At 40.4% G+C, this 12,520-nt stretch overlaps 1 protein-coding gene across 1 annotated transcript; it reads right to left on the reverse strand.

Annotated features, from left to right (window-relative positions):
• Positions 1–971: 971 nt before the first annotated feature.
• Positions 972–6,113, reverse strand: LOC112224119 (histone H3.3A). Its single transcript, XM_024387434.2, has 4 exons — positions 5,961–6,113; positions 4,967–5,113; positions 4,733–4,886; positions 972–2,064 (listed from the first exon to the last, which is right to left on the reverse strand). The coding sequence occupies exons 2-4, from the start codon at positions 5,092–5,094 to the stop codon at positions 1,936–1,938; spliced, it is 411 nt and encodes a 136-aa protein (XP_024243202.1). The 5' UTR covers positions 5,095–5,113; positions 5,961–6,113; the 3' UTR covers positions 972–1,935.
• Between the last annotated feature and the right edge of the window lie 6,407 nt (positions 6,114–12,520).

The raw sequence follows: 12,520 nt of genomic DNA on the forward strand, positions 1-12,520 counted from the left end.
TCCATTTAAGAATGAGGCCACTGTGTTCTTCAATGTTGCCGATGTTTTGGTAGCCTTCCCCAGATCTGCGCCTCGACACAGTCCTGTCTCAGAGCTCTACAGACAATTCCTTCGTCTTCATGGCTTGGTTTTTGCTCTGACATGCACTGTCAACTGTGGGACCTTAGACCTTTCCAAATCATGTTCAATCAATTGAATTTACCAGAGGTGGATTCCAAGTTGTCAAAACATTGAAGGATGATCAATGAAATCAGGATGCATCGGAGCTCAAGTTCGAGTTGCAAGAGGTCGTAATACTTACCTTATTTACAATACATTTGTAAAAAATTAATACATATTCAAATAAGGCTGTAACGTAACAAAATGTGGAAAAAGTCAACGTCTAAATACTTTCCAAAGGCACTATACCAAGAAATGTAGCTAGCCAACAGTCTCTCATCATTCATTTTTGAAGAAATACATTTTTTCAAAACTGTTCAACTATTGTCCCTCCGAGTCAACTACTCACATTTTATGTACTGCAGTGCTAGCTAGCTGTAGCTTAAGCTTTCAGTACTAGATTCATTCTCTGATCCTTTGATTGGGTAGACAATCTGCTCTGTTAGGTTGGAAGATGTCCTCCAACCCATCATAATTACTTTGTAAGTTTGGGAAGGGGTGAGAACCATGAGCCTACTAGGTTTCCTATTAAAGTCAATGTACCTAGAGGATGGAAACCAATGTGTACAATATGAATTATAGATGTAATTTTGCAGAAGATGTAGTCTTTGGATGTGTATTTGAAGCAATGCCTTGTAGACTTAGTTTTAAAAATGTTAATGCAGAGCCTTGTACTTAACATATTGTCTCACTAATCAACAAATGCCAATCCTGGGCATAGTCAATTTTGCCTCAGCCATGGCTAAGAAAGTATAGCTCAGCCCAGAATTAGCATAAATGAGGGTTATAAACCAAAAACAAGGTATTCCAAGTGAGGTAGTGGAAAGTTTATTTACAACAAATGTCCATAATGTGATATGCATACTACATTATGACCTAAAAGTATAAACTAACAATTAAAAAAAGTTTCAAAACCTGAGAGAAAAGATTAGAAATGTTTTTGCATGAAACTTGCTACTCATACTATAAACCAAGCTTTTATTCTACTAATGAAACCATACAAAAACTACATACACTGAACAAAAATAACAATTTGGTCCCAAGTTTGAGCTGAAATAAAATAACCCAGATATTTTACACAAAAATCTTAAACTGTGCACAAATTGTTTTACATCCCCATTAGTGAGCATTTCTCATCTTCCAATGTAATCCATGCACCTGACAGGTGTGGCATCTCAAGAAGCCGATTAAACAGCATGATCATTACACAGGGGCACCTTGTGCTGGGGACAAAGGCCAATATAAAATACGCAGTGGTCAATGCCAGATGTTGCAGGTTGGGCGAGCATGAAAATGGCATTCTGACTGCAGGAATGTCGACCAGAGCTATTGCCAGAGAATTGAATGTAGATTTCTCTACGATAAGCCTCATCCAACATTATTTAAGAGAATTTGGCAGCACATCCAACCGGCTTCAACCATTGCTGATGTCCATGTTGTGAACAGAGTGCGCCATGGTGGGGTTATGTATGGGCAGGCATAAGCTACAGACAATAGAAACAATTGCATTTTATTGATGGCAATTTGAATGCTCAACTGATGAGATCCTGAGTCCCATTAAGGTATTTGTGACCAACAGATGCATACCTGTACCCAGTCATGTGAAATCTATAGATTAGGGCCTAATGAATTTATTTAAATTGACTGATTGCCTTATGAACTCGTAAAAGCAATGAAATTGTTGCATTTATACATTTTTGTCCAGCATAGTAATTTATGGTTGAACACCCCAGCCAATCCCACCCACCTTCCCTTCAAGAGTTCAAAGTGTTCATATTATGCACGCTCGCCTCGGATTCGCCTGGCCAGCTGGATGTCTTTGGGCATGATGGTGACCCTCTTGGCATGGATGGCACATAGGTTGGTGTCCTCAAACAGGCCAACAAGGTATGCCTCACTGGCTTCCTGTATGGGGAGAGAAAAGCCCATAATCAGAATCTATTGGCATCAGTACATATTTACTTAAGTGCAGCAGCAGCTAACCAAGTCATCATTTACCTGTTGCATAATTAGGACTAAGGCTACTCTGGCACACCACTGCCTGGGTTGTCTACCCATGTTAGATCAACAGCCAATGGGACTGAACTAAGTTTCCCGACAACGTGTTCGAGAAAGAGAAATTTACCGGACACATTCATAACCCATTAGGGCATCCACCCACAGTGCTCAGAATATAGCAATGCATCTTACCAGAAAACCAACTAATTTATCACAGCAACCAATAATACTGCATTGTCAAGTTAGAAAGCAGGGGAATCTAAAGATTCAACTTGGATGGGTTGCTAATATGACTAGGATTGTACCTTTTGCTTCTGGACAATGGAAGTAAATATGAAAACCAATAGAACGGATTATTGGCATAGGGGTGGGCCCAATAGGGAATGGTAATAAATGTCAAAAGTACTTAGAGGACTAAGACCATTCGACACGTCACCAGGAAGCATGACTTGGCCAGAGGAACTGAGGATCATTGGCATCTTAAATGTTTTGTTGTTGCTGTGGATCGTTTCAAAATCACAAGCACATAGGCCGATGCCTATTTGGAACATCTGCAATTTGGTAAACGCAGGGCAATAAGACCTAGCTGATTGAGTTACGGCTGTGTTAAATGTGTGAAGCTGTCTGGAGTAGAATTTTTAAATGTTGGGACAAGGGGAGGGGTGTGTGGCGAAGATGGTCGAGTCTACAGAATTGCTCAGCTGCCTCCCACCAATTCAGTGTAAATTGTTTGCCCTTTGATTTTAGTAAATGTACCGTTAAGCTGTCATTTGGTTACAATTTCTGTTAATGTATGCATTAGTCATTTTACTGTTCTCATTGAGTAGAGACGGTTTGCATGGTTTACAACCTTCTACACTTGTGAGTTTTGGTTTATTTCATAACCATTTATGAGATTTGTCAATTTCTCATTGTCTTTTGTTTGGAGTGCTCCATGTGAGCAATGAGCATGTCTGGTTTCTCAGTCCTGATAATGTTGAGGGAGCGTGTGTGCCTGAGCATGCATAGAAGTGCCTAGCCTGCTGTGTGGAAATGTAGGAAAGAGGAACATCCACTGAGAACTATATTTTATTAAAACTTGTTCCTCACAGGAAAATATTTCCAACAACCGCCATCAATAATCAGTCCTCAGCATGAAAGCGCAATAGAAGTTAGAGGCTACGAGTTCCGTGCACTCATTTATTTAGCTGCCAACGGATCAATTATTTGATGAGATTACTAGTTGAACTAGATTGTCCTGTGTTGCAAATAATCAATGCAATGCCTGTTAATTTATCATCGAATCACAGCGTACTTCGCCAAAGGGGTGATGATTTAACTAGCGCAGTCATGAAAAAAGCATTGCAGTTGCACAAATGTACCTAACCATAAACATCAATGCCCATCTTATAATTAATACACAAGTACATATTGTTTTAAACCTGCATATTTAGTTAAGAAATGCATGTCAGCAGGCAATATTAACTAGGGAAATTGTGTCACTTCTCTTGCGTTCTGTGCAAGCAGAGTCAGGGTATATGCAGCAGTTTGGGCCACCTGGCTCGTTGCGAACTGTGTGAAAACCATTTCTTCCTAACGCAGTAATTAATGTGCCACAATTTTACATAATTATGACATAACATTGAAGGTTGTGCAATGTAACAGCAATATTTAGACTTAAGGATGCCACCCGTTCGATAAAATACAGAACGGTTCCATATTTCACTGAAAGAATAAACTTTTTGTTTTTGAAATGATAGTTTCCGGATTTGACCATATTAAATGACCTAAGGCTCGTATTTGTGTATATCATATTATAATTAAGGCTATGATTTGATAGAGCAGTCTGACTGAGCGGTGGTAGGCAGCAGACGGAATCGTAAGCATTCAAACAGCACTTTCCTGCGTTTACCAACAGCTCTAAGCAATGCTTGAAGCATGACTGATTGAGAAAGAAAATGAAACTACACATATGAAAATCCTAACTGCACTTAAAGTAGGAATGTTAAGATAAATTGCTAGCTTTCCCCAACCTTGAAACTGATAAAATTATTGCATCCACTTTGCCATGGTCATCTTACGCCTATAGGCTACTTTGAAGCAAGATAAGTGTCTTGAGAAATGGTGGTGGGTGACGGGCTGATAGCATTTACTTGAATGGGAGGCACGCTTCAGTTGCCAGTTGAGAAATATATTCTTTAGTTGCGCACCAAAACTGTTCAACGCACAATAGCACTTAGAATTGTTGTGCAATGACTTGTTTTTAAATTATATTTCACTCCAGCAGCAACCAGCTTAGGACATGCAAGAAATCAGCACAAAAATAGGCTCTGTATACTGTTCTTTAGGTCAATAACTAAAGAAATGACAGGCCAATTTAATCCCAAAGAATTATGCAAATTAACCTATAGTAACAATAGACCAATAAGCATAGGTCTAATGTATTTAAATCGACTGGAATTGCCAGTAATGCATAAAAGCACTATTTAGCTATTTTTTTTCCTTCTGTTTTCAGCTGCAACAGGCTTTTTGGGCAAAAACAGAAACCCTCGACTACACCTATCCAAAATCAACCCAAATCCTATGGTTAACTTGCCTGCAGAGCACCAATGGCAGCACTCTGGAAGCGGAGGTCTGTCTTGAAGTCCTGGGCAATCTCACGGACCAGCCGCTGAAAAGGCAGTTTTCTGATCAGCAGCTCAGTGGATTTCTGGTACCGACGAATTTCTCTCAGAGCCACTGTACCCGGCCTACACACACACAGTCAGTAAACATGCCAAGAAGTGTCCTGTTGCAGCAAATTGAGAACGGTCCAGGTGAGAAGCGTTACCTGTATCGGTGAGGTTTCTTCACACCGCCAGTAGATGGCGCACTTTTCCTTGCAGCCTTGGTGGCCAGTTGTTTCCTGGGTGCTTTTCCACCAGTGGATTTACGGGCGGTCTGCTTGGTACGTGCCATAGCTCACTTGTAGACTTATCTGAAAACAGGTGAAATTATAAAATGCACAAGAAACCACGTGGCGTCACTACTCAATAAACAAGGTTACTGATGGCCAGCACATTTAATATCTCGAGTTTTGAAACCAATCGTAGTGGTTGCATTAGACGGCCAACTAAATGGTGATCCCTATATCAGCAGGCAAGCAACTAACGTTACACCATAAAAAAAAGCCAAAAGGCTACTACTAGCTTCATAAGGATAAAGGCGCCAATAAGTTAGCCGAGACCCCACCCACCCGGTCGGCTAGCTAGCAACACAGGATGTTTAAACACATTGGACGCAGAACGACATCTTTCTAAACCGGTATGGCGGTTCAACTGAAAGTAGCATTATTCTATCACGCACTAGCAGACAATTTAACGTTAGGTAGCTAGCTACGTCCGATTGTTACCCCCATCTTGGTTCTAAAACCAGCTAGGTTTCTCCACAACACAAATATTACATTAGTATTAACATCCAAATAAGTATCAAGCTAAACAATAGTTCAAATGTCTACACTAACGCCGTTAGAGGTTGCAACTTCGTTATGGTGGCTTGAATAACGTTTTCTTCCATGTAACGTTAGCCACCTTAGCTAGCCATGCAGTATTTCAAAGTTGCCTGCAAGGCCTGGTTTATTTAAGTTACATAAAGTACCTAGTTAACTCGGATAACTAAATAAGCCTGGTTGACAAGCTAACGTTAGTGCCCACGCAAACCACCTGTTTTTAGCTAACGCGCGACATTAATTAGCTACCAACAACGGATACAAATAATAGTAGAAATAATACAAATAATAGTTTGGGCTAACTATATTTCAATATGAACAACCACAAAACACTAACCTAGTGCATTTAGCTTGCTTAACTTAGAACAAAACAACTACTCCAATGTTCTTAGATTCCAAAAACACCGTTCCTTTTACAGTTTCGTAGAATTTTGAACAAGAAATGGTATTTGTATTTATACTTTTCTTGACGTTTAATTTGTAGACCTGCCCACAAGCACCAGCAAAACGCATATGTATTGGTCAAACCAAAATGACGCACTACGACGCCGAGGCTTGTTTACAAATTCAATCACATTTCTAAAAGGCACTTCCAAGCTAAATATGAGATTTATATGATAAAGTAATTTAATAAATATAATACTTTGTGGTTCATTTCCTATATAGAAACTGGCACCTAGCAACAAAAATCTGAATAGTGGAAACAAAATTATTTGGAAACTTTTACTGGTCGAAATAACGAAAACGTGTATAAAAAAAAAGTTTGATGCATTCCTATCGAAGAAAGACTGACACATAGTACACGTAAACTCGTACATCGCCTTGGTCCGTACAATTGCCCTTATTTTTAGCGCCCCAAAAACGTAATACTTCCAGATCAACTGTTATGTCAATACCATTGTAAAGCACAATTTCTCCCCTTTGAGCCCCGTCGGGTCTTTAAAAAAATGGCGGGTGGGGAAGCGAAGCTATTTGAGTGATAGTGAGAAGGAGAGATGTTGTGTGGGAAAATTGCTTTTTTTCACTCAATCTGTCCAATTTATCACCTTATCGCCTCTAAAATGTAAATAAAACTCTATGAAGAGTTTATAATTTGAAGGTTTGTGTTGAATTTCAATCGGGTTTTTAGGGCGGTGCTAAAGTGATCTTAGACGTAAACAGCTGCTTTCAGAATGATGATCGCATGCAATGATGACGCAAAAAAAATGATTAGGTATCCCCCCTTACCCCGTCACTGTCCATTTCTTGTTTTTAAAGGATGATATAAGTGCTACACCTGGTGGAGAGAGATTGTAAACCAGAAATAGTTGCTTTATGCGTGCTGTACGTTACGACATGACACGGAAAGATGTAACGGAGGTTCAGTTTTTTCAACTTTTCTCCAATACTATAGAGCCATTATCATGTCGATCAACGTTTGAATAGAAACCTAGTTCACACCCCCGATTTTGACGTCAACACAGTCCCATTAGTTTTCTTTGTAGCCTTTGTAAGAATATTGCGTTTGCGCACATTTGTACTGAATGGGGTGAGTTTACGTTAGTAATTTGGCTGCTTGAAATAGCATTGTGCATTTTTCAAAGCCTTCAGAAAGTATTCACACCTCTGGACTTTTTCCACATTTGTACACACTATACCCCATAATGTCAAAGTGGAATTATGTTTTTCGAAATGTTTGAAATTAATTTAAAAAAATGAATAGCTGAAATATCAATACGTATTCAACCCCTTTGTTATGGCAAACCTAAATAAATTCAGGAGTAAACATTTGCTTAACAAGTCACTTAATTGCATGGACTCATTCTGTGTGCAATAATAGTGTTTATGTCACAACTTCCATCAAAGTCGGCTCCTCTCCTTGTTAGGGCGGCGTTCGGCGATCGACGTCACCGGCTTTCTAGCCATCGCCGCTCCATTTTTCATATATCAATTTGTCTTGTCTTGTTTTCATACACACCTGGTTTTCATTTCCCCAATCAATCTAATTGTATTTAACCCTCTGTTTCCCATGTTTTGTATGTAATTGTTTTCATGTCAAGCGATGTTCTTTCGCGCTTTACTTTATTGTTCTGGTTTTCTGAGCGTGTTTGTTTTGTGCTCCCAGGTTGGAACTATAATAAAGTGCGCTTTATTTATCATACTCTGCTCTCCTGCACCTGACTTCCCCTTTATACACACCTTGACAGTTTAACGTGATTTTTGAATGAATCTCATCTCAGTACCCCACACATACAGATAAGTGCATTATGCTACATCTGCATTAACATCTGCTAACCATGTGTATGTGACAATAACATTTCATTTGATTTTATTGTAAGGTCCTTCAGTCGAGCAGTGAATTACAAACACAGATTCAACCACAAAGACCAGGGAGGTTTTTCAATGCAGACATTGAGTAAAATAAAATAAAAATCAGACATTGAATATCCCTTTGAGCATGGTGAAGTTATTAACTACACGTTGGATGGTATATCAATACACCCAGTCACTACAAAGAAACAGGCGTTCTTCCTAACTCAGTTGCCAGAGAAAAAGGACACCGCTCAGAGATTTCACCATGAGGCCAATGGTGACTTTAAAACAGTTAAGAGTTTAATGATTGTGATAGGAGAACCTGAGGATGGATCAACAGAATTGTAAAAAATCCAAAACATGCATCCTGTTTGCAACTAGGCACTAAAGTAATACTGCAAAAAATGTGTCAAAGCAACTAACTTTTTGTCCTGAATACAAAGCGTTATGTTCGGGGCAAATCCAATACAACACGTGTCGTTCTCCATATGTTCAAGCATAGTGGTGGCTGCAATATGTTATGGGTATGCTTTTAATCCTTAAGGACTGGGGAGTTTTTTTAGGTAAAAAGAATTGAATGGAACTAAGGACAGGGAAAATCCTAGAGGAAAACCTTGTTCAGTCTGCTTTCCACCAGATACTTGGAGATTAATTCACCTTTAAGCAGGACAATAACCTAAAACACAAGCCCAAATCTACACTGGAGTTGCTTAACCAGAATACAGTGAATGTTTCTGAGTGGCCGAGTTAGAGTTTTGACTTAAATCTGCTTAAAAATCTATGGCAAGACCTGAAAATGGTTGTCAAGCAATGATCAACAACCAATTTAACAGAGCTATAATAATTTTTTAATGACTAAAGGGCAAATGTTGCACATTTCAGGTGTGGAAAGCTATTACAGACTTACCCAGAAAGTCTCACTGCTGTAATTTCTGCCAAAGGGGATTCTAACATGTATTGAGTCAGGAAGTTGAATACTTATCTAAATCAAGATATGGTTTTATTTGTCATATACTGTATATATATATATTTTTTTACAAATGTTAGAATTCATCTACCGCTTTGAAATTAGAGTGTTTTATGTAGATCATTCACGCAAAAATGACAATTCAATCCATGTTAATGCCACTGTAAGACATACAAATGTGGAAAAAGTCAAGCCGTGTGAATACTTTCTGAAGGGACTGTCCTACACTTCGATAAAGGTGCAAAAACAGCGCTTTGATCATTCATGAAAGTCCTGTAATGCATTCACTGCAGTCACTGTAGCTAGTGACACTTTATGCACCTGATGTTAAGCTTTGATAAAAATCTTTCTGCAGCAATTTACATGTCATTTGAGCTAACAGCAGGAGTGTCTTCAGAGTTGTCATCTGGAAATGGCTGGGGCTGAGGGAATCATGACAGAGTATAAGACACTGGTCATAGTTAGGACACAAAAAGTAATTACAAGAAATTCCTTGACATATTTACGCATTGTAGTGTGATTTAATACTGTGTCTCTGCATGTGTTTGTGTCTGTTATTGTTTTGGAGCAGACGTTGAGCCTCGGGTGAATGACACTGCCCAAAAGAACCAACAAAGCAGAGCAGAGAAATATCTCTTTCACTTTCTACTTCTTCCCTGAGGGTGCAACAGCAGCAGAGGGTAATGGCAAGGCATTATTGCTGGGATAGGAGGAAACAAAAGGGCAATGGCATATGTTAAGTGTTTAAAAAAAACAAAGTGTTTGTTAGATGTTAAGCCTTGTGTTAAAATATGCTTAAAATGACAAAAAAGCGATTGTGTTGAATTGTGTTTGGTCAATAAAGATAGACATGGTTTTAAAAAGGTAGTGGTAATATTTAATTCAGTACAGACATTTGTAGGCAGGCAGCTTAATTTACCGTGTCCCACGATTCAGCATACCCCATACCCGGGGGTAAGTTGTGCCAAGATGCCACTCTGTTGGACAAGCTCCGTTTCAAAACTGTAATGTTAACACGAATTCTGATTATTTCCAGGGATACACACCGTCCTCAAATATACTGATTGTACAAAACATTAAGAGCACCTTCCTAATATTGACTTACACACGGAAAACTGTTGAGCGTGAAAAACCCAGCAGCGTTGCAATTCTTGACACACTCAAACCATTTGCCTAGCCCCTACTACCATACCCTGTTCAAAGGCACTTAAGTCTGTCTTGCCCATTCACCCTCTGAATGGCATACATACACAATCCATGTCTCAATTGTCTCAAGGCTTAAAAATCCTTATTTAACCTTTCTCCTCCCCATCAGACACTGATTAAAGTGGATTTAACCTCATTATTGGATCATAGCTTTCACCTGGATTCACCTGGTCAGTCTTAATGTTTTGTACACAACTTTTTGTTGTTGTTGAAAGATTATATTTCCCTTGTTAGAGTAATTCTGATTGTGAACTTACCCCACTCTCCCCTACAGCAAGACAAATAAAAGTTCAAATTTAACCAGGCTTAGGTGAAAAATAAACATGCGGTGTACACTAAATTCAGTAGACTAGAAATACGACCAATGATAGATGGAAATATGTGGCATAGAAATGTGGCAACTAAGCATTCTCTTTTTCTCTTTCAGCAATGACATCAGCTCATGTCAAAGCAGTGGCAGACCCTGCTAAGATGTCCGTTTTCCACAGGAAAGCAGACAATAAGACAGACACTTTAAATACCCATAAATTCCAATGCAAGGAGTCAACAAGATACTTTTCAGGCACAGACTCCAAACACAAGTGTGTAGAACTAGGAGAACTCAACTTTGGTCTTTACCTCTGCTAATGAAGAGTTCTGCTTCAACTTCCTCTGATTTGCTCTGAGAAACTATTTTGAGAGTCTTAATAAAGTTATTTGCTTTGGTAATGATAATGCTACTGGTCATGGTTTGACTATGTATTGTGAACCTTTTGATTAATAAAATGTATTTGCATAAATATCCTCACTTCACATGAATTCACTGAAGTTGCATCAATCTACGACCATCTCTACCTTTTGTGGCAGACCAGGGGGTTTTGTCAAGACGTTTACACAGATCAGACAGGGACAGAGTTGGATTAGCTCGGTTTCCAGGATGTTAATTTAAATAACAAACAAAAATAAAAAAATGGGGGAGACACTCTCTGGGATACTGTCTTCTGGGCTCCGGGTCTTGCTGTATCCTGTGGGGAGCAAACCTGAGCTCCCTCCGTTATCCCTGGGACTGAGCACGACTATAAGAGAGTAATCTCTCTTCCCCTAGTCCCTTCCCCATGTGCTGTCCTTCTGGCAGCTTTTGGGACTTGTCCAGCTCGTGAGCAATCAGCCCACAATCATCCCCAATTAGTCCTGGCCGGAGAGCCCGTCGAGATCTGGCATGTCCAGCAGAAGGAGCCATCGCCTCGTGATGTAGGGCGGCGAGTCTCCCCCTGGTGGCTAACCTGCTGTACACCACACTTTATTGAAACTGAAAGGTGGGCAAGTCAGCCTTGTCCAGTAACACACCTGTCTTGTTCAGGGAGGTGAAAACAGTTACTAATAATGTGCCCTGGACTCAAGACAAGTGTGTTGTTGGAAAAGAGTATACTATTTCATGCCACATTTTCTGTTACAACTTGCAGTAAAACTCCTGTTAATGCATAGCCTCGTACAAACCATCCTGATCTGCAAGCTTACATTCTGTTTTTTGTAAAAACGGTTAGTTGAAGCCGTCCGAGCAGTTGGCTGTAGATGCCCTCACCCGCTAGTGACTTAATGCTGACTCTACTTGAGTGTGACCCCACTACAGGCAGTCCGACAAGAACCAGACAGATGTATTCATATCCAGAATTGTATTCTCTACTTCACCACCACACATTAGCACACACACATAGAAGTGATCTTTGTGATTATTGCTGATGCACACACAACACACCCAGAACTAGAGACAGCAGGCCCCTCTGGTTAGGGAATGGTGGGTCCCCCAGGTCAGGGAGCTGAGGGCCTAGCAGGGCAGGAAACTTAGGGCCTGACAGGGCTGAGGATTTGGAACCTACTAGACTAAGACTGAGGACTGCAAACTAGGTATGGCGGGAGGCTGCGAACCTAGCCGAGCAGGGAATTTGTAGCTTAGTGCTAGTATAGTCGATTGGGTGTTGGCTGAGACTGGGGGCTGTGAACTGGCTAGAGGCAGGGACTGCACACCTATAGGAGCAAATAACTCAAAGCCGAGTGGGACAGGAGACCCAGGGCTTAGAACTAGTGTAGGAGGTTCGGCGTGTAGCACTGAGGGAGCTGACTACTTGCCAATTGAGGCTGGGGGCAGCGGACCAACTGAGGGCAGAGGCTGCCGACTTAGTGGGGCAGAGAACCTATAGCCTGGTGGAGCAGTGGACTGATGGCCGTCTAGAGCTAGAGACAGCGAAATTAGAACGGCTGAGGGCTGGGAGCCAAGTGTTGATAACTTTGGGCCTGACAGGGACAGCAAATCTGGGCCTGCCAGGGAAACTGACTCTAGACTCTGATCCTACCAGGAAGAAAGGAAACTCTGAACCTACGGGAACGAAGGGAACTGTGAACCTACTGGGAAGGAAGGAAGCTCTGAATCTATTGGGAAGGAAAATAACTCCGAC

The sequence above is a fragment of the Oncorhynchus tshawytscha genome, linkage group LG25, assembly GCF_018296145.1.
Source record: "Oncorhynchus tshawytscha isolate Ot180627B linkage group LG25, Otsh_v2.0, whole genome shotgun sequence".
Classification (NCBI taxonomy): domain Eukaryota; kingdom Metazoa; phylum Chordata; class Actinopteri; order Salmoniformes; family Salmonidae; genus Oncorhynchus; species Oncorhynchus tshawytscha.

Excerpts from the sequence above, each read along its gene's own strand:
- LOC112224119 (XM_024387434.2), bottom strand. The coding sequence starts at position 5,094 with ATGGCACGTACCAAGCAGACCGCCCGTAAATCCACTGGTGGAAAAGCA. Across the intron at positions 4,887-4,966 it reads AAGAAACCTCACCGATACAG|GCCGGGTACAGTGGCTCTGA; the intron begins GTAACGCTTCTC and ends GTGTGTGTGTAG. Across the intron at positions 2,065-4,732 it reads CTGCCATTGGTGCTCTGCAG|GAAGCCAGTGAGGCATACCT; the intron begins GCAAGTTAACCA and ends CTCCCCATACAG.